The 24,034-nt window shown below is 39.2% G+C and overlaps 1 protein-coding gene and 1 long non-coding RNA gene across 9 annotated transcripts in view; one reads left to right on the top strand and one right to left on the bottom strand.

Annotated features, from left to right (window-relative positions):
• The window catches only part of nrg1 (neuregulin 1), a 90,208-nt gene that overhangs the window by 16,937 nt on the left and 49,237 nt on the right, over window positions 1–24,034 (bottom strand). For all 8 annotated transcript variants that reach the window (XM_082157339.1, XM_082157343.1, XM_082157341.1 and 5 more), the window contains one exon: window positions 1,787–1,925. In XM_082157339.1, coding sequence (XP_082013465.1) covers window positions 1,787–1,925 — 139 coding nt within the window. The remainder of the gene's footprint in view (window positions 1–1,786; window positions 1,926–24,034) is intronic.
• LOC309488925 overlaps window positions 18,714–24,034 on the top strand; it is a 63,122-nt gene continuing 57,801 nt past the window's right edge. Inside the window, exon 1 of the long non-coding RNA XR_014202297.1 lies at window positions 18,714–22,189. This is a non-coding gene — a long non-coding RNA (uncharacterized lncRNA). The remainder of the gene's footprint in view (window positions 22,190–24,034) is intronic.

Genomic DNA, 24,034 nt, shown 5'->3' with positions numbered 1-24,034 from the left:
CAGAGTCACATGATCCTTCAGAAATCATTCTGATATGATGATTTGATGCTCAAGAAACATTCATTATTATTTTCAATGTTGAAAACTGTTGAGTACACATTTTTTTCAAAATTCTTTGATGAATAGAAAGTTCAAAAGAACAGCATTTATTTAAAATAGAATATTTTCTAACGTTATAAATGTCTTTACTGTAACTTTTGATCAGTTTAACTCATCCTTGATGAATAAAAGTATTGATTTATTTTATTTATTTCCCCCAAAAATAAAATAAAAATTCTTACTGACCCCAAACTTTTGAAAGGTAGTGTACTTCAAGTGTAATCGGAAAAAAAACTGATGTGATATTTTAAACAAATTCTGACATTTCTTGAACTTTCCGTCTAGTCAAAATCTTCAAACTGCCATTGGTCCATGGCGATGATGCAATAGGTAGGTGTGGCTCTGAGGCTCCGCCTTCTTCGGTGTGGAAATCTTCTCCGGTTTATTTCTTCCGTTCAGTCCGTCAAATTAAGACACGAGTGAAAACATGAACAATGGAAAGCGACATTAAGTGCAGTGTAAATAAACGAGACTTGATGTGACTGGAGTGCTAAATCGCAGAGCTGGTGCAAACATATCCACATCATCACTATGATCAGATGCTTTCTGAACTGCTGTTTGTTATTGAGTGGAAAGCGTGCAGCACATATTCATCCAAACGTCGCTGTCAGCAGCTGAGAGTATACCTAACCCAATCTCACGGGAAATCAGAACAATTTTATGAGGTCGCTGTTTTATATCAATTCATATGATGTGAATTCTTTAGAAAAAGGGAGTATGAAGTTCCTCCCAAACCCCAGAACACAACCATCACTGGGGCATAAGAAGATCGTACAAAAACATACGAATGAAATTAATTTGCCACCAATTCTCTAAAATGTAAATTAGTTATGATTTTCCGCAACTTGAGATTGTGTTGGTATTCCGGTCCTCAGGCATTTCAAACTGTTTCAGATTCATCAAAAGTGATGAGAAACGTTAACAAGATCAACTCGATATGTCGCATTGCTTGAAGAAAAGGTGAATGATGCTCGGACATCCAACAGTCGCTTTGATGCTGCGGTGTTGTGGCTGGTTGCCAGGGTGTTGCTAGGTGATGGTCAAGGATTACTGGGTGGTTGTCTCCAATGAAAAAAATCCATCCTCTGTGATCTTCTGGTCTCTAGATATGCCTCCTTCAATGTGCATCTGTAGTGCAGTGAAAATCAGTGCATCCGATATCTTAAATCTCCTCAACATGAGGAATTATTCATGTCTGGAGCACAAATGCTGCAGGATGATGCACACACTCAGCTTTAATCTTAGTTTCACAATGTCTGATCACATTGTTATGAGCACTAGTACAGTCATACTTGACTTAGCACTAATTCCACATGTTGGTTAAGGGTCACGTGACCACAGATCTCCAGTCCCCGAGGAGCGCTGCTGTCTGTCTCTCGACTGCAGTGCTTACTGATGAGAACAGAGCCCTGACATCAGCACTACGGTTTATGCTTATTCACTGGATTGGACAGTAAGTCATGCACGCAGAAAACCTCCGCTTGCAACATGGTTTGACATTTACAATCATGCATTTCATACGTTATCCAACATTGCATTGAAGATATTCATTGTATCACTCCATACATTGCTTGAGAACCAAACCTTGGTGTTGCAAAGGTCATTCATTAATTAAACCTCATCTAAGATCAGCAGAATGACAGTCTCAGTGTTGCACCTGTAACACACGTGCGGATGTGAGCTGTACCTGCAGAGGTGTCTGATGTTTCCCGGTGTGACCTCCAGCGTGTAGCATTTCCCTCCATTCACGCAGAACTTTCTCTCGCTCTCGCTGCAGGGCGTCATGTGACTGGAGGTCTTGGCCGAGGGAGTGGTGCTGGTGGCCGCTGCACAGAACAACACAACACATCAGAGCACTGAGAAAGGAGCAGGTTTACCCCAGAGGATCTTATTCAGGTGTAACACTAATCTGAGATCAAGAATTTAAAAGCGTCTGGTGACATGCACAATACGTGTGTCTGATCCAAACGACCTTTACAAAACATCTGCGAAATATTAGAAGAGAGCTATTGATCAGACTGAAGTAAATGCAGGGTCATCGCATTTCACTACAAAAAGAATGTGAGTGCACAGGTAGAGCAATCATTCTCAACCAAACAGCGACTTCATTACGCGCCTACACAGAGCAAAAGATGAGCACCAATGTTTCAATGTTTCAAATACTTACAAAGCAGCAATGGACTATCATGCAACATACCAATTTAGTTTAAAGCAAGTGACAATTTCAAAATGAAAACAGCTCAGGCAACCTTGTAAATGTCAAACTATTTCAAGAAATCGCAAGTCAGACAACATCAAATAATATCCCTGCATACCTGTAACATTGCGATAATATCTGGATATGTGAAAGCGCATGACTCCGGTGTGTCGATAGCCACTGCGATGACAAAGTGTTTCCCCGAGCACTCTGGACCGACAGCCTTCCTCTGCACTTCCCATCTGCAAAACCTCTGCTCATCATCATTTTTAAATGAGCACCTCTACGGCAGCGCACGAGTTCACTGCGCACGTGACGTCACGCCTGGCATCGAGTCTCTAACACGTCATCAGCGCAGCGGTGAGCGCTCTGACCAGCGGGAAACAGGAGCGCTCACACTCCGACCAGCGGGAAACAGGAGCGCTTCACTGGACTGAAGGTGCACCTCAAATCATAAAAGTACATTTTTAAAAATCTGTTCTGTCAGATATATAACATTAATGAAATAAAAGGCTACTTAAGTGTACTTAAAGAGAGTGTTTATGACTGTTTCTTACACTTATTTTGTAATAATGCGAAATTAAAGGTTTAACTTTAAAGGACATTTTAAATTATTATGATATAATAATCTTTTGTCATGTTCTAAAGATATACAATTATTCTCTTGATTATAATTTTATTCACTATAGTTAGTCACTATAGTGTAATTATATTTTAAGTTAATATATTTTAAATGTACTAAATTGCAACTTTTTCATTCCAAATGTGTAATTATAAATATATTTAAATACATGACATAAAGGTATCAATAGAAATGACATTAGTTTACCATAAAAGCTTGTCAGTACCATATTTCAATAGAAAAAAGAAGTATGAAATTTCATATTTGCACAGTAACACTTTGGAATATTGTTCCGTCAAATAATGAGTAATAACACAGGAACAAATGAGTAACACATTATTAACACTTTAGCAACTACTATTAACTAACAAGAAACTGATTAATGAATTAGTAGTAATAGCGCTCAGAAAGTAGTTCACTATTAGCTAATCAATAACTACTATTTTTTCATGCCTCCCTGAGAACTACTACTGTATACAGGTTCATAATTAATGTGAATAACGCATAATGTATAATTAACTCTAAAGTGAAGATCATGGCAACTCATTAGTAATGAAGTTATGGTGAGCGTTTGAGGTTTTTGTAAGGTTTTGGATAGTAATTCCTTCCCTATTAATTTGGTAACACTTTAGTCATTACTAGTGTGCTCCCATGATGTTCACTTTAGAAAACTGATCCAAATAATTAGTAATTCCTTTAGAAGGATGTAGTAACACTTGAGTCATTATCAAAATATGCTCATTACTCATTTGTTCCTGTGTAGTTATTCATTAATGAAGGAACTGTATTATAAAGTTTACCAGATGTACTTATGTCCTAATTAAGTGGGTCAAAAAATCACTGTAATGCTCAGCTAAATGCATTTAATATAAATTGAAACTATAATACATTTATTTAATTGTAAATAACATGCAGGTACATAACTTAAGTATATTCCTTTAAAGCACATTATTTCTGTAATACGTACTTTTTTTAAAGTATGCTTAAGTGCACTTCTTTCTCAAAGGAAGCAGTATCAGTATCGTTCTGTCCACACACCCTCACCCACACGCACACACACACACACACACACACACACACACACACACAGGCACGCACACACACACACACACACACACGCACACACACACATCCGCAATCCTTCTGAATCTGTCACCATTCTGAGAAAGGGACGGTCAACCCAACCGTGAATTCCTGACCGAGAACCTCCCGAAGCGACTTCATGATCGCACACTAATGGCTCTCTTTTCTGCTTTAAGCACCAAACCAATTCCACCAGGAAATATTGATGGCCATCTCTAACCACCTCTGACATCAAGTTACTCTGGTTTATGGGCCGGAACACGAGGCCACATCCGGCCGTCCTGACTTCCCTTCCACACTGTCGGTGCGAGACATGAGCCACTGAACGCTGGGGATACTTCAAGGCTAGAATAAAACTCAGCCTTCATCCTGGCAGATAATCCAGTTAGTTTCGTTGTGATTTCATAGGTCACAGACCCCATCAGGTGACCACTGAAGCAGGAGACGTTCTGCCTTTGAGCTCAATGTAATTCAATCTTTACCATCCGAACTGCTGATGTTTGAGACAACCAGAACCGCATGAATAATTGACAGCGTAACAGATTGCTTTTGTCCCGTTAATCTAATTGCCGTTTTTCACTCCCATTAAACCTGCAGCATTAGTGATCAGGCACATTTGATCATCCGTCACATAACAACAGCGTTCAGTGTTTTCTGAGGAAGGGAAAGTGACGTGCATTTGCATATGACTGACCATCAAGTGCCTGAAAGAAAACGCCGAATGAAAAGACTGTAAGTAGAACGACAAGACTTTAAATAGACACTATTCATGTGATGTTGGCATCTTGGCATCCCGCGCTCACATTGACGGGCACCTCGGTGAAGTGGAAGTGTCATCAAAACAGCAGGAGAACATCTGAGTCTTTTCAAGGTGACAGAAGAGACAGAAGCATATTCATTCAGCTCACGTATGAGCACCTCTCTCAATGCAGTCGAAGTCTGGCCGCAAACATGAGTGACGAGCCAAGGAGAGGAGTGAGGGAACATTGGATTGCTGAGGGAACTTCATGCTTGTACTCGGGTCTTTTTACATGTTAATGAACTCTGACCTGGTCATAAAGAAGGTTTTGTTAATCTGGAAGTCCATGTTTACAGTGGTTAAGGATTGGGATGGTTATGTGGAGTTGACACATAACAAGTCCATGGACTTTCTGTTATCAAGATCTTAGGGTTAAAACTAGAGATGTACAAATATATCGGTCAATAATCGCTACTTTTGTTATCCTGTAAATCAGAATATACGGTCAATAGCCTTAAAAAAATTATTTTCGCCATGTTTTTTGGAATAAAATGCTATATAAATCAGGCTAGGAATAATATATTTACAAATCCCTCAGTAAATGTCTTCATAATATAACTAGGTACAAGACTGGAAAGTTTGGTGTATATAGTTGCTACTGAAGTGGAGATTTCGGACTTGGAGTATGAGAGAAAAGTCATTTTGAGAAAACGGGCTTTAAAGATTTATCATCAGCCAATGAGATTGTGCATTCAGCCCTTTTACTTTCACGATTGGTTGCTGATAAAACAGACAAAGTGTAGTAAAATAAAGACCTAAATGTGTATTTCTGACTTTTTTTCACCACAAGTCTGAAAGAAGACATGTTATTGAAGACAAATATCCCAAAATCTCAAAATTGACCGGTAAAAAAACAACAATGTTTTTGCCTGCCGTGTCTTGCCTTAAAACTAATATGAATATAAAAAAGGACAGTGCATATCTTTCACTAGTTCATTACAAATGGTCCTACAGTGCGACAAATGGATATTGAAAACACAAATATTAAATGCGTCTCTTAATTACAATGTGATCATAAAAGTGGCATGCATAGTAGTTAATAGTAAAGGTAAGAAACATGGTAAAACTCGTCACACCACTGGGCATTTAAAGTTCCAAAATGTATGTAATGTCACCTAAGTGTGCAGGTTTCTCTGTCGGTAGGAAAAGCTGCAAGACGCAGTGAGTCTTAAAATAAACGCTCCCTAAAAATAAGGTGCAGACGCGTATCCACTGCAATGCAGCAGCGCTCCGGTCTCGTTCCCGAGCGAGCGCTTTCAGGGGCACTGCTGCATCGATTTGGTTACATTTCATTTTTTTTTGCTGTTGGGAAGAAACCAGAGACGCCAGCTCTGCACAGACACTGCATCATCATCATTCATGCTGCAGTGCAAGCCTCTGTGCTTCTGCTGGACCAGCAGTTTCTGCAGCGGACGAGGAGATCCGGCAGTGCACACACACCCTCACAGGCAGCCCAATACACTCCAGTCGCTACCTTCACACACACGGAGGCATACTGTGTTCTTCGAGATGGGTTTGTGGTCTCAGGTGTACAGACTCAGTGTTCTGCTGACTCATACTGCAGGGCTGATGTGACTCAGGGAGCGCTGTGAGCTCAAGGCACAGCATATCTGACAGCTTTATCTTTCAAACAATGCTGTGAAATGTGTGTGATAACAGCATTTGTGATGTACAGCACTGCTGTTTGCTTAAAGGCTAGAATCAGTTGAAGACAGTCCCTGTCACAAAATGACCCCCCACCCCTTAATCTACACTTTCAGAGCAGTTTCACTGTCCACAAACAACTGTGAGTTGAAACGTTCAGTAATGCAATACTCTCTTGTTTTCTTTTGTTGTTTGATTAAACTTAAATGACAGAGAGAGCAGCAGGTTTATTAGGCTGCTGTCACTTTAAGACCGAATGCACAGACCACAAGCACACATAGGGCCCTATCTTGCACCCAGCGCAATTGACTTTGTACACCGACGCATGTATCATTCCTATTTTGCACCCGCGCACAGCGGACTTTTCCCTCCACAGACGCACGTCGGTAAACTAGGAAATGCATTTGCGCTCCCGGGGGCGGTTCAGCGAAAAGAGGAGGCGTGTTCCGGCACAAACGTTCCCTGGTGCTATTTTGCAGTTTCAGAAAACAATTCCTCCACTGACCAGGAAAAACGTAGTCTAGAGTTGCGCATGTTATTCATATGCTATTTTAAGGGCGCATGCTTGGCCAATCAATGTAGCGTGTGCACAACGCACATACACTTTGCTTCTCTCATCTACACACAGATGCAGCAGTTCTCATTTTTAGAAAACCATACATTATTACAAGGAAAAATATTACCACACGAGGGAAATCATTGTTGTGTCCATGAAGATGTGAAAAAATAGGCATAAATCTAGCTTACACATTTACCCAAATTATTATACGCCTGTTTAACCGAAGCTGATTTGTGTGTGTTTCTCCAACTTCAATGTCACTTCTCTGTGTTTTACGGCCCTGACGAGAACGACGGTCTCCTCGGCTGTGAACCGCTCCTGGCGTGCGTCTGGCAAATCCGCTGTTATAATAGCATCCGCCATGGAACAAGCGCGCCTGCTCTTAAAGGGAATGTGAGATGTCGCTCTGATTGGTTTATATCACGTTACGCCCAAACCACACCTATGAGTAATGAAGCTACTTCAGACCAACATATTTTAGATTTGCGTCGGGCGGAAGAGTCATTTATCCCGCCGGTATAATAGCAACAGCGCCCGAGACCCGCACACAAAGTTACTTGCGTTTCGCGCTTGATACTTGCGTTTCAGATCGTTAAAATAGGGCCCTATAGTTGTTTGTTCACTAAAGACATAACTGAATGCGTTTAGGTCAAAAAAGTCCCAAAGACGGACATTTTGACATTTTTTGTGTGTATTTGTCAGTTCAGGAGCACACCAGAAGCCCAAAGTAGCCTATACTTGTCCGTGTTTCTCTCCATCTTGGATCGCGTGGACAGAAAGCCACATGTTGAACAGCATCTCTTTCACAGCTCAATGCGCTTTTATGTGACGTTACATGATTCGAATGATTTAGATGTTGCGTACGGGTGAGAGCGCACCGCTTTAAAAGAAAACAATCGGAAAGCGGCATCATTGGAGGCCAAAATCAAAAAACGAAACTAAAACACAGCCCTAAATCACTCCTGGGAGCAACGCAACATGCGTACTAGGCGTATATGGGAAGACACACAGATGAAGATTATGTGCCACACAACATGTTCATGTCACAGGACATAAACTCAATATTCAAACAAATGAAACACAGAGAGGCAACTAAAGGGATAGTTCATGCTAAAAAAATAATAATTCTGTCTTCATTGACTTGCTTCTGTTGCTCTTTTGCATGCAGTTTTATTAGAGTTAACAGGGACTGAACTGTTCAAGCTTCAATGCAAAAGCACCATGAAAGTCAGTTCCCGAAGCTTACAAGCATCAAATTGTCATTTTTATTTTTAAAAGAGCAACTGGTACATTATCAAAATGTTCTCCTCTTCTGTATCATGTAAGAAAGAACGTCCGGTTATGAGTAAATTTATGAGAGAATTTTCACTTTTGAAAGATCTGCCACTTTCAGTTTCCAGAGAACTAATTCACTCTCACAGTAGATAGCAGAACAGCAGAACAAACTGGATCGATACACCAGAGAAAGCCTAGAATTGCACAACTCCAGTCTGCCAGTGTTAGTTCTGGCGTGGCATGATTCAGAGAGCCGAGGAAGTGTGTCTGATAACACACACCTCACCTCTCTCACAGCTTACCTGATTCACTTCACACACATGCCCAGTCAGCGCTGCAGCAATGCCCTCAGAGCTCTGTTTATCTGTAACCACGGCAACCACTCGTTTGACGTCTCTCTCAGCATAACCAGAGGGAAACTAATGTGTGTCTTGAGCAATGTGTGTAAAGAGCAGAACTCATCGCTTCGGGCTGTGAAAAACGGCAAGGACTTCTCGTGCGGCACGATTGTTCTCTGGGAGTGATTTCCTGTTCCAATGGACCTGTACGGACATATCACTTTTAAACATTCTTCAAAGGTTTTACGTCAGCAAACCATACACACTTTAAATGAGAGAGGAAGTTTTTACAAAAGAAGCCGAGTGACTAATTCTGAAGCAAACCATTACAAACAGAGACACTGGCATTAGAAGGTTGTTACACACACTTCAGCGCCCTGATGATTATGTTTACAGATGTCAGATGGAGAAACACAGCTGTTTCTCATTTTACACCTCGTTCGCACATGAGTTTTTGCATTTGATATGTGGCTAGGGATTGCTCATCATAATTAGTAATAATAATATCAACATTTTTTGAAGGGCAATCTCACTTTACTAGTTAATATTTTGCCAGGCGTAACCATGACAGGATTGCCTGCTTGGAGAGAGGGCTCACTGATGACCATAATAATCTACTGGATAATATATAGATGCCCCCAAACACTTCCTGAACATAATTAGGAATTAATTAAACTAATTACACGAATTACAACATTGCTGTGATGTTGACATGTGTATAACCAGGGTGTGATTTGTTAAAAAAACAGAAGACAGGATATTTGAAGGATAATTTCAGTCTTCTAACCCGACAATGTGTTTCTCATCCGTCCAAAGTCTAGGATAAGTCTTTAGAGTCGCACATGTTCCCGCATGACTGTTGCTCGTCCACCAGCTAGACCAGTATAAAACAGCCTGGATGTCATGCCAGTTTATGCTGGATTTTTCACCAGGGTATATTCACAGTCTATTCAACCTCAGTCTCTGTGATCTCTATGAATCTGTAGATCTAGAATATAAACTTGAGCACTAATAGTGTGAAGTTTGAACAGCACAAGTTAATGTTAAAGAGTGTGAGGTCGTGTCGTGCTCCAGCAGGCTGAAAGACCAGTTAATGACTGTCCTGCCACGGCCACAGTGGGAACGCAACCGGGATCAGGGGACAGATGTGTGAGGAAAACCCTTTTGTTTCCAACATCTTCAAAACAATTAGTCTCACCTGAGCTGTGCAGAAGAAGCACAGACAGTAGCCGCGTTTCCATTACAGATTTGCGCAAATGTTTTGCGCTATTATCTAAATATCGATAAAAAACTATTGCGAAATGACGGCGTTTCCATTAACCGATGTTATGCGACTAAAACGTCTTTTTTTCTCTCGCGATAAGTCATTCCAAAAATCACGGCAACGGACGTTGGTTATAATATCACAGCCACCGCATTAGACATTATTATTATTATTAATGGAAGGAGACGTGGCGTGTTATCCAAGCATTAATGGCAGGGAAAGACCCCCGAACGACACATATAAGGAGTTTCTGGGTGTTTCGCCCTCATTTCTGCTCCGATTGTGGCATTTCTTTGAGATTTAGAATCCAGTATTCCTATAGGCTAATTATTGTTTCTTTTATGAATTTAATAAATAATTCTGTCTCGTGTTCTGTCCAAATGATCCATGTAGGCAACTTTTGTGTCTATTTGTTTTTCCTTTTTTAACCCCTAATTGAAAAACGAAAAATGAACGGTTGTTGTCTTCTTAAAACAAGTTGAACACCAAAATTTTTATTTGAACTGGCTACACACAACTGCTGTGCTTTATTTATGACTTTTTGCCCCTTTATTAAACATTTAAAATATTCACAAATTAATATGGAAAACATGTCGATTTTACTGGTTTTCTAAGGCCAAATTAGAAACTGGAATTGATGTATTTCCCGCAGTGCTGAATGAGAAGAGCCATTAATATAATTAATAAACTATTGTTTTCTAAGTGTCGGCTAAAATCACATCTCCATCTCCGCTGTTATCAGATGCGCTTTTAGAGAGAAATGCAACTTTCATACGGATTAGCCTACATAATCAGAAGGTATTAGCTTTCGATTCGAATTTGTTCGTTTTAAAGTGGACATTTCAAGCTTTAGCCTACACAGGCTATATTTTGTTTCAGTTCTCGCGCCCCAGTTTACGGAGATCATGTGCGTCTGATTGTTTCTTTTATTTTACAAAAGCACAGCATTTTCTTGTTATTGTGAGTTTACACAAATAAAAGTGGTTGAGAATAATGTATTATTATTTTCTGTCTGACCAGAAATGATAGAGTATAAGTTGTTTCCACTGTTGATAGGAAAATGCAAGTGTTTGCGGCCGCGCCTCCGTGTCATGCAGTGCGCGCTCCACGCTCAGCTTTGTTCCTTTTTTGCATAAAAGCCTCTTCTAAATATAGCCTATTAAATGTTATAATAAAATAATATAAAATTATTATTATTTGCGTAGCTATACATGGACTTCAAACACACTGCGTCTTCTAAGTCAGGTGACTGTAAATGCGCAAAAACTGTTTCCATTGCAGTTTTGCGAAATATTCATTTTTCGAATTGCCTGAAAAACCACCTCATGAGAGCGTAAAAACTTTTTTGCGATAAATGGGAGTTTTTGCGAAATTGACGTGTTTCCATTAAGCGTATTTTCAATTCGCAATTTCAATTTGCGCAATTTGAAGGGTAATGGAAACGCGGCTAGTGACCCTTGAAATACTCTTTAAAACCAATTATTGATACTGTGAATGGCTTCAGCATTAAGAATTACAATGAAAAGATAAGTAAACTGTAAAAAGCGAAGAGACCCTGAAGAGACCCTGAAGAGAGCCTGAAGAGAACCTGAAGAGACCCTGAAAAGAGACCCTGAAGAGAGCCTGAAGAGAGCCTGAAGAGAGCCTGAAAAGAGACCCTGAAAAGAGACCCTGAAGAGACCCTGAAAAGAGAGCCTAAAGAGAGTCTGAAGAGACCCTAAAGAGACCCTGAAGAGAGCCTAAAGAGACCCTGAAGAGACCCTAAAGAGACCCTGAAGAGACCCTGAAAAGAGACCCTGAAGAGACCCTGAAAAGAGAGCCTGAAGAGACCCTGAAAAGAGAGCCTGAAGAGACCCTGAAGAGACCCTGAAGAGACCCTGAAAAGAGACCCTGAAAAGAGACCCTGAAAAGAGACCCTGAAGAGACCCTGAAAAGAGACCCTGAAGAGACCCTGAAGAGACCCTGAAGAGAGCCTGAAGAGAGCCTGAAGAGAGCCTGAAGAGAACCTGAAGAGAGCCTGAAGAGACCCCGAAGAGACCCTGAAGAGACCCTGAAGAGACCCTGAAAAGAGACCCTGAAGAGACCCTGAAGAGACCCTGAAAAGAGACCCTGAAGAGACCCTGAAGAGACCCTGAAGAGACCCTGAAGAGAGACCCTGAAGAGACCCTGAAGAGACCCTGAAGAGACTCTGAAGAGACCCTGAAAAGAGACCCTGAAGAGACCCTGAAAAGAGACCCTGAAGAGACCCTGAAGAGACCACATCAAGACCGAAACTCGGCCAGGCCTCGTCTGGAGAGAGAGGGAGAATGACTGGCAGGTGAAGGGAAAACATAAAATATAATGATTATTGTCAAAATCGACACGTTATAATGGTTGCACTGGTTATGAGAAGGTTAGGAATACTTAAGCTGCTCCTGAAGAACATCTACCCATGATTCCTCAATCCTTATGGACACCTACAATAGGCAGTTTTTCACACAAAATCTTGGGTTACACTTTGTTTCGATAGACTTTCTACTAGGGCTGGGTTAAAACATATACATTTCTCGATTTTAATCATCTCATTTTTGAAGAACCGATATTGATTCTTAAATCCCACTAATCAATCTTTCAGTGTATGCTGTTCATAAGCTTGTAGAGCACCTCCCATCCAATAAATCACAAACAGCTTTGTGCTTTGTTACACATGATTATGAAACAAAGTCTCAGCTTTTAAATTGTCAGTTTTATTACAAAATTCAAACAATAAATGCCTCAATTGAAGCGGAGCGCACGTGACCTGATCATCTCTTCTGCTTTACCTGTTACAACACCACATAAACATGAATGAACATGATCAGAAGGAATGTTGAAAGATACAGAACAACTTACTGAAATACATATCACCGTTAAATCAGCGTTTCAACCGCAGAAAGACGTCAATAACAATGTCACGTAACGTCACATTTACATCAGGAAAGCCATTCAATGACCAAAAACTCGATAGTCAGCCAGAAAAATTATTTAGAGAGGAGGATTTTGCTAAATATATGCATAGTGCTCACATTGCTTATTCACTGTATTTTTACTTAAACTGTTCTTTAATATGTTATGTATGTTTGCATACGTCATGTTTATATGACAGCCACTATTTAAATGTTTATATAAAAAAAAAAAACGAAACATAATATGTCATTAAAAATGCATTATTATAGTGTAATTATTATAAAAACTTCCTTATGTGTAATTTAAATATAAGTAGTTCATTTTAACCTTTAATATTATAGCGATGCCAACTGTGGTTCCCTATATAGTTTACAGCATTAGTTGGGAGAGATTTTTTCCTTGAGGAAGTTTGCCATATACCTGATTGGCCCCCAATTAATCGATATTGGATCGAGTCGTTTCGCAAGCTTGTGATTCCAAATCAAATGGAATCGTGTAATTGGTGCAATGCCCCGCCCTACATTCTAATAACTATAACTAACTTTGCAACTACATGTCAACTAACTCTCATTAATTTTCAATACATGTCAACTAAATCTAGTATTAGTAGACTGTTCTAGGTTATAGGGTTCGGGTTAGTAGAATAAGTTTACATGTAGTTGCAAACTTATAGTCAGTTTAATGTCTGTTGAGGAGCATCACAATAAAGTGTTAGTAGATATTAAGCAGACAGTCTACTAATACTCTAATGAGAGTTAGCTGACATGCAGTTGCAAAGTTACTTATAGTCTAAAATGAGAGAATGTCTAAAGTGGACAATCAAATGAAAGTGTTACCAATTCTAGGAGTAAAGCCATCCCACCTTCTAAGACCTGTCTCAGTTTGGGTTAAATCTGAGGCAACATTCCATGTGTTTTTCATGGATACGGTGATCCCATATTATCCCGCTGAAACAAGTTCAGCCACAGGATGTTATTTTGTGAACTTTAATTTCACTGATGTGACATGGCATAACAATTCAGTGTCTCTATCAATGCTGAATATTCTGAAACAGCCAATCCAAGGAAAGAATGGACTATATTGTGGTAACCAATTATGGTAACAAATCAATTCAAGACACTAGATCACTGCTAATGTCTGATATATAACATCAATATATACAATATGATTTCTCTGAAGAGGGAAGGTATTCAACCTAGGCTTTTGTTTCTAGAGGATATAAAGGTATATACAGCACTCCCCTGATTAAACAACTGAAGTCTTGCTTCTGTGAGTCCCAATGATAAAGCATGTGCTTTTATAGCTTATTTTCTGATACTAATGCAATTACACACATCTACTCAGCACAGGCAATTAAATTCAGTAAATCAACCATGACAATAAGCAAAAAACAACACAAAAGCACAGAAAGAAGCGCTGATTCACAAAGAATATAAGATATGGACACATTGATTCTTCAATGTTTAGTAAACTGGAGCTTGTATCATATTTTCAAACTCACAGTCAATGAACATTAGACCTACCGAGTGACATTGGGCAGGTCATTGTGCTCAGTATGTGTGTGTGTGTGTGTGTGTGTGTGTGTGTGTGTGTTGTTCTCTATGGGGTTTGAGATGTTCACTGTGAGCTGTTGAAGCAGAAAGGACAAACAAACACAGGCTCACTGGTGCTGAATCCCTCATGAGAGACACATGTCCTGCAACACCATGTCTCACTTCACATCACACTACACATCACACTACACATCACTCCTGAACACTACACATCACATCACACTACACATCACTCCTGAACACTACACATCACAGTACACATCACTCCTGAACACTACACATCACTCCTGAACACTACACATCACACCACACATCACACCTGAACACTACACATCACTCCTGAACACTACACATCACACTACACATCACTCCTGAACACTACACATCACACCTGAACACTACACATCACACCCGAACACTACACATCACACCCGAACACTACACATCACACCCGAACACTACACATCACTCCTGAACACTACACCTCACTCCTGAACACTACACATCACACTACATATCACTCCTGAACACTACACATCACACCTGAACACTACACATCACACCTGAACACTACACATCACTCCTGAACACTACACATCACTCCTGAACACTACACATAACACCTGAACACTACACATCACTCCTGAACACTACACATCACTCCTGAACACTACACATAACACCTGAACACTACACATCACTCCTGAACACTACACATCACACCTGAACACTACACATCACACCTGAACACTACACATCACTCCTGAACACTACACATCACACCTGAACACTACACATCACACCTGAACACTACACATCACACCTGAACACTACACATCACACCCGAACACTACACATCACACCTGAACACTACACATCACTCCTGAACACTACACATCAGTCCTGAACACTACACATCACTCCTGAACACTACACATCACACCTGAACACTACACATCACACTACACATCACACCTGAACACTACACATCACACCTGAACACTACACATCACGCCTGAACACTACACATCACACCTGAACACTACACATCACTCCTGAACACTACACATCACGCCTGAACACTACACATCACTCCTGAACACTACACATCACACCTGAACACTACACATCACGCCTGAACACTACACATCACTCCTGAACACTACACATCACACCTGAACACTACACATCACACCCGAACACTACACAACACTCGCAAACACTACACATCACGCCTGAACACTACACATCACTCCTGAACACTACACATCACGCCTGAACACTACACATCACTCCTGAACACTACACATCACACTACACATCACTCCTGAACACTACACATCACTCCTGAACACTACACATCACACTACACATCACTCCTGAACACTACACATCACTCCTGAACACTACACATCACTCCTGAACACTACACATCACGCCTGAACACTACACATCACTCCTGAACACTACACATCACACTACACATCACTCCTGAACACTACACATCACACCTGAACACTACACATCACTCCTGAACACTACACATCACACTACACATCACTCCTGAACACTACACATCACGCCTGAACACTACACATCACTCCTGAACACTACACATCACACCCGAACACTACACATCACACCCGAACACTACACATCACTCCTGAACACTACACATCACGCCTGTGATGTTCTTTACAATAAATAACCCTTGCTTTGATATTTTGTTCTCTAATGCAATGACATTCCAACAACTTATTGGTTTTTGTACAGAATTGAGATGTGTGTATCATATCAGCATATGAAGCACACACATTAAAGTGTGCAGTGATCAGGAGAGAGGGTGATGGCATGTTTTTGAGTAATCTCAGATGTCTGCTCATTAGCTTTCAAATGCTCATTAAGCTCTCAAACAGAGGAGGAAAACACACAGAAAGATGTGTGTGATGTGGACGGCTGGGAAATCAGATGCTGCTCAGAGGGGAATGTGATTTCCACACGCTCTGCTCAGACACAAACACACGCATCAGTGTGTGTGTGTGTGTGTGTGTGTGTGTGTGGTGTTAATGAGACTCTGAAGGTGATCGTTAGGAAAACCCAGTTCAGCTCTCCACAGATTCAAACATCTCTCTGTCGGTGAGCACTGTTTCTGCTCCATGATTATATATAACGAAAAAAACAGACTATTAGAGATTATTAAGATATGATGCTTCAGATTCAGAAGAATCCGCCATCATGTGACGTTCACACACATCCAGTAGATGAGCCTCTGCTGGCGTAGCGTTTCCGGTCTCGCTGACCTTGTCCATGTGCATTGTAATATAAGACTGATGTGCATCTCACCAATATCATTATGCAGCAGAGACTCATGGGACGTCTGTTCTCAGGAGTGTATCATATATTCGCTGTACCCACAATGCCTTTGGCAATCCATTCAAAGCCTGTTACCATCCACCAAACAAGGTCATGAAAAGACACATGCGATATCTGCATATTCATGAGGTTTCTTAGCTAAATTTCAAGCAGTCAGTCCAGGGCCTTCAGAGGGCCAGATCACATGTGGACATATGTATGTTCCTCTGCAGACACCAACGGCTCCACAAGACATGACAAAGTAGAAATGATGCGCACAAGAAGTGTGAAATCCACCATCAGACACCTCGATATCACTGAAAGACTGTTGTTATCAGTTTCAGATCTACATGCCAAAAACCACCAGGAAAATAAAGTGACCAACCACAGTTATCTTGTTTTTACTGGATGTTTAAGGGAAACTTGATCTCAAATAAATGAAAATAAATAACATATCAGCAGAATATGGGTTAATGACTTAAAGGAGTGTGTACTATAGAGAAAAATCTTCTGGACAAATCTCTGCCAAGTTCAAATGTCCTCTTTGTATTCGTGCTGGTCTCATTTTCTAGAAAAGTTTACATTTTAAATATATGTGAGTGAACACATCTTAATATTTTTTTTTAAATATGTGCGTGTGTGTATGTGTATGTGTGTGAGTGAGTGCGTGAGTGCGTGTGTGCATGTGTGTGTGTGTGTGTGTGTGTGTGTGTGTGTGTGTGTGTGTGTGTGTGTGTGTGTGTGTGTGTGTGTGTGTGTGTGTGTGTGCGTGTGTGTGTGTGTGTGCGTGTGGGTGTGAGTGAGTGTGTGTGTGTGTACGTGTGTGCATGCATGTGTGTGTGTGTGTGTGCATGTGTGTATGTGTGTGTGTGTGTGTGTGTGTGTGTGTATGTATGTATGTGTGTGTGTGTGTGTGTGTGTGAGTGTGTGAGTGTGTGTGTCTAACAATGCGCAACTGTGTGCTGCTCAAATTTTGACAGGAAAAATTGCTTTCAGCAAAAATCTAAAGCAAGGACATTTGTGAGGCGGAAGCTGTTGACTCAAAGACTTTAAGGACAGATGTCCAGCATATATTATCAGAAGACTATAATTTATGTGCTGAGTCACTGGATCGAACGGGCCATTAGAGGGTTCTGTTCGGGACGGCACCGCTACCTTCCTCATAACTGCCAGATGCCACTTCATTCCAGCGTAATTAAATCAGAGATGTTTGCCTCAGCTGGTCTCTCTCCATTACAGTAATGAATTCATCAACCCCCCCATTTCACAATCACATCTCTATACACTGTTTGGATTTGGATTTGGTGTAGGAATGGAAGGGGTTAATAACACTCTGTGATCAATGCGATGTGAATTATGAAAATTAAACTTTACCTTCATGCTAGACTGAATGCAACACAGCTCTTCTGAGATCCTGCGATGGGCTTGATGGAGAAAGATAACTCATTGTGGTGTTTGAAACACGTTGTTGCCGTGTCCTGGGGTGTTGTGTGTGTGTGTGTGTGTGTGTGTGTGTGTGTGTGTGTGTGTGTGTGTGTGTGTGAGACTGGTGCTGAGACTTTATGAGCTTCATGAAACATTTCAAACCACGTTCAGATGGGCCTCATGGGACAGGGAACGCCTGAGACACAGCTAATAAAAGATGATGTATGCTTACATGCTGCATGCTATTATAGCACATTATCCCCATTGCCAGTTCACATTTATGTGCACAGGTAAAGATGCATTTATAATTTGGGTTACTCTCACACACACTCACTGTTTACGGATATGACGGGACAGGCACAGATGAGAGACGTTTGTACGCAATATCCCACGAAAACCATCCTAACATGTCTAAAGTATAAACACTATAATAGACTTACCATAGTGAATCAGGGTAAGACAAAAACATGTTTTGGAAGAAAGATTGATTGATTATTGACTCAATTATAAGATTATTGATTATTAATTAAAGATTATAAGATTAAGATTATTACTATAAAATTATTGACTACAAAAAAGATACATAGTGCACCTTTAAGAAAATATTGATTACATGGGTTTTGTAAAAATGGATCCTTGAAACCAGTTGAGAAGAACTCTGATAGTGTATTGCCTGTTTGAAGACACCAAAAAATAGAGGTAATCAAACATATTGGCATTTACATCACATGGCCAATAAAACACAACAGTGGCTGCAATTAAAAAGACGAAACCTTTCCTGTCTAGCTAAAAAACAATCCATAAGACATTCATTATTCGAGGTAAAAGGTGTCGCTCATCTACTGAAAGCGGGGCGTGAACTCTCTGTGAACCTCGTCACACTGAGCAAAAGCAGCACGAGAACAGACCCAGTGATGAAATGAACAGCTTAATTAAAACAGAAAGAGTGAAAACAACAGTAAGTGTTCTCGAAACATGAAACCTGATAACTGATATCAAAATCACAGCACAGAAACAAGTCTTATTTCGCTGATAAGTAATAAATCATCTCCATTATGTCCTCGAGATCTGATGGCAACGGTGATGATGTGAAGCGAGTCTGTGACATCATAAGGAAGACATTTTAAAAGGTTGGCGAGACACGTAGCACTGGTCGATAAAGCCATCAGGAGTCCATAGGAAGTTATTCATACATTATTTAATGAGTTCACAGAGCTGTGCATTCATTAGCAGCACACTTTACAGGATAGAGACCTATGGCTTTTGTATGTTTACTATCATGTACAGTATTTCACTGTCTACTAGCATAAGCTAATGTGTTCATCAATACTGTATCACAGAACAGCACAGATGTAGTGTGTGCAAACAGAAGGCTCAACCTGAATTTCCTTACATTTGATTAAAAAAAAATCTGAATCCTAAAAATATACAACAAAGGACTCAGCCATCCAAACTATAATGCCTCTGATCACTAATCCCAGGGGAAATGTATGGACCTCCAGTGCTGTTTCCACACATTGTCAGCACTGTAGACAGACCAAGCCTGATTCTTGGCTTTAGTCCCAGTGAAATACTGCAGTTAGATCTGAATCATCAGTCGTTCGCACAAGGCATCCTAAAATATATACGAGAGTGAAGACAGATAGCGCTGCCTATCTATAGTCCAGGTCAGCAGTGAGCTCTGATGTCGAGAGGCTGAACTATACCTGAGCTCACACACACTAGACCAGTCACATGACAAATTCAGAGTCAATCTTTTTTCTTCTCCATTCTGTCACTGGTGGAGTTTTGGTTCCTCGCCAATGTCGCCTTTTTTTTTTGCCTTTGTCGCCATTGGCTTTTGGCTTGCTTAGTTAGGGACATTTAATTTAATATTCAACAGTAATATTGATCTGCCTGCATTGACACCATTATATGAGAACTGAACTGAGCTGGACGACGACATCACGGTTTTCTCCAGAGTGGCTATATACAGTATATATATATATATATATATATACAGTACAGGCCAAAAGTTTGGACACATTACTATTTTTAATGTTTTTGAAAGAAGTTTCTTCTGCTCATCAAGCCTGCATTTATTTGATAAAAAATACAGAAAAAAATGTAATATTGTGATATATTATTACAATTTAAAATAATTGGTTTTCAATTTATTATACTTTAAAGTATCATTTATTTCTGTGATCAAAGCTGAATTTTCAGGATCATTACTCCAGTCTATCACATTATCCTTTAGAAATCACTCTAATATGATGATTCATTATCAAAGTTGGAAACAGTTCTGCTGCCTAATATTTTTTCAAAACCTGTGATACTTTTTTAGGATACTTTGATGAATAAAAAAAATAAAAAAAAATAAAAATTAAAAATAAGCAAATTTAAAAAAAATAGAAATCTTTTGTAACAGCAATATACACTACTGGTCAGTCATTTGGGGTCAGTGATTTTTTTCTTTCTTTTTTTGAAATAAATCAATACTTTTATTCAGCAAGGATGTGTTACATTGATAAAAAGTGAGAGTAAAGAAGATTTATATTATTAGAATTTTATTTTATTTTTTTGAATAAATGCAGTTCTTTTTAACCTTTTATTCATCAAATATATTAGTCAGTAGAACTGTGTCCAACACTCATAATAAATCAGAATATTAGAATGATTTCTAAAGGATCATGTGATAGACTGGAGTAATGATCCTGAAAATTCAGCTTTGCATCACAGAAATAAATGATAATTTAAAGTATATTGAAATTGAAAAATAACTATTTTAAATTGTAATAATATATCACAATATTACACTTTTTTTCTGTATTTTTGATCAAATAAATGCAGGCTTGATGAGAAGAAGAAACTTCTTTCAAAAACATTAAAAATAGTAATGTGTCCAAACTTTTGGCCGGTACTGTATATATATGACTAAATTAATAACTTTTTTTTTTACAACAAAAATGAACCATCACTGAACTTTCTTAAGCTGGACCGTGACGCTATTTTCTTCTAGACACAAACTTTGTTGCATTATTTTCCTGTTATCTCTGTAAAGCTGCTTTGATACAATCTGTATTGTAAAAAGCACTATATAAATAAAGCTGACTTGACTTGACGAGCAGATGAAGCTGTGACTTCTGTCTGATGCTGAAGGAGAACTGTGTGTAAGACCTTGCTATCCTCCATGTACTGGTGCTTTGAGGAGCTCATCCCAACACACTGATCTGAAGAACCTTCATCAGGAACTTAGTTCATCTCCAAATAACTATTTAGCAAACTAAGATTCCCATACATGTACAAAAATCGTTCTTGATGGTTTATTTGCTAAACTACCAAATGCGAAAAAGTTGACAAAACTCACATTAATACTAATCTAGTAAAGGCAGCATTACTAGGTTGGCCCACAGACAGCATGTGTACCAGTATTCAGAACCATTACAGTAATCCAGCACTGTGAGAATCAAGTCAATATTACTCTACACAACATGCAAACAGCTGCAGCTTGGCACATACAATTGACAAAATTCACTATTTTCCACTTACAAGCTCACATCCTACTGAGAGATCAGAGTTCACTGTTTCCCATTAAACAGCAAAAATCCCTCTGTATTTGGGAATATTGTGCAGTAAAGCAATTTCTATTTAACAAACTATTTCTAACAAACTATTGAAAAAACTTTCAATGAGCTTCTTTTCATAGAATCATGGGCTTTTGAGTGCTAATGCACAGTACATGTAATGGATTAGTACAACGAAGGACGTAAAATTAAATGAATTGCATGGTTAGAATATACAGTACAGGCCAAAAGTTTGGACACATTACTATTTTTTATGTTTTTGAAAGAAGTTTCTTCTGCTCATCAAGCCTGCATTTATTTGATCAAATACAGAAAAAAAAAAGTAATATTGTGATATATTATTACAATTTAAAATAACTGGTTTTCAATTTATTATACTTTAAATTATCATTTATTTCTGTGATGCAAAGCTGAATTTTCAGGATCATTACTCCAGTCTATCACATGATCCTTTAGAAATCATTCTAATATGATGATTTATTATGAGTGTTGGACACAGTTTTGCTGCTTAATATTTTTGATGAATAAAAGGTTAAAAAGAACTGCATTTATTCAAAATAAAAAAAATATTTTCTAATAATATAAATCTTCTTTACTATCATTTTTTTTATTAATTTAACACATCCTTGCTGAATAAAAAAAAAAAAACGCAAAAAAATGACTGACCCCAAATGACTGACCAGTAGTGTATATTGCTGTTACAAAAGATTTCTATTTTTAAAACATTTGCTGCTTTATTTATTTATTTTTTTATTTTTTTACTTTTTATTCATCAAAGTATCCTAAAAAAGTATCACAAGTTATGAAAAAATATTAAGCAGCAAAACTGTTTCCAACACTCATAATAAATCAGAATATTAGAATGATTTCTAAAGGATCATGTGACTGGAGTAATGATCTTGAAAATTCAGCTTTGCATCACAGGAATAAATGATAATTTAAAGTATAATAAATTGAAAACCAATTATTTTAAATTGTAATAATATATCACAATATTACTTTTTTTTCTGTATTTTTGATCAAATAAATGCAGGCTTGATGAGCAGAAGAAACTTCTTTCAAAAACATTTAAAAAAATAGTAATGTGTCCAAACTTTTGGCCTGTACTGTAAGAGCATCACATATATGCACCCATGATGCATTTGCCTCTCATTATATTTCTGTCCTGATCTTTCATTTCACAAAATGCGTGATGTATTTCATCAGGCTCAGAATCACTTTAACTAAAGCTTCCTTGTTAGTCAGTTGATCTGCTGTCTGTTATTGATTTAGACTGAAATGTCCACAAAAACGATTGCATTTCCATTTCAGACCCAGACGATTGATCCCAGTGCTTGCAGTGGGAGGGTCTCTGAGCTTCCCAGCAGCACTTGATCCCAGCAAACTGTGCATCCGCAGCCTAATGAAGCACAACGCTGGGGTGAAGTGAGGTTATGAAGATCGAGGCATGGAAGATCTCAGGAAAAAGGTCTCAGAGGTCTCAGCAAAAAATGGACTGTAAAGTCCGGCCACAATTATTATAATTTAACACAAATTAAAAAAATGTTAAATTAAGCTGTTAGGGATAGACGTACAATAAGTTGTACTGTTGTGTACATTGATTATACTGTAGTACGGTAGTACATTTCCAGCCAAAAAAATGTCCTGCACAAATCCGTTTTCATTCTCATATTAAATACTGTGTCCGCCCTGACACCACATTCTCCATTACAAATATGTCTCCATCACATGTAAGGCTAGAAGTGTGATTTAAGATCTCCCAAAGACATCCGGCAGCTCTTAATTCTGTAATAGCTCAGTATTTCACATAAGCAGCTGTCTTAACCTCAGACAGATGAGGTGAGATAATGCAATCTTTTAAATGGATTAAAGTAGGAATCTCAGTCGCAGAGAACTGAAGGGCTTGGCTCTATGTTTGCATAATGACCTGCAGACACATTCTCAGCCTCGCTATCAGGCTGGCTTCAGGAAACTTCTCTCAGGATGACAGTGCATCGCTGCACACTGCTAAAAGTGCTAGAGATGATCAACAAAAAAAAAAAAAAAAAGGAAAAAGAGGAAAGAGGAAAGGGAAGGAGATTCAAGATCCGAGAGTGGAAGCCTGGCAGTCCTCCAGCCATTATAATTCTTCAGGCTCTCAAAGTCACGGTGGAGAGCAGATAGTATTACTGGCGATCATCTTTCTGTGGAAGGGTATCGGCTAGTCTGTGTGGAGACTCTGACCTTGAGATGGAGCAGAGCCAATAGGAAGTGTCCTCCTCACTGCAGCAACACTGCATGATCACACACTCGTGTGCCGACGCCACTCATGCGTTCGGATTTTACACAGTAAT

The sequence above is a fragment of the Leuciscus leuciscus genome, assembly GCF_965113295.1.
Source record: "Leuciscus leuciscus genome assembly, chromosome: 24".
NCBI lineage: Eukaryota > Metazoa > Chordata > Actinopteri > Cypriniformes > Leuciscidae > Leuciscus > Leuciscus leuciscus.
Note: the sequence above shows the minus strand (reverse complement) of the source record. Positions and strands in the feature narration are given on the sequence as shown.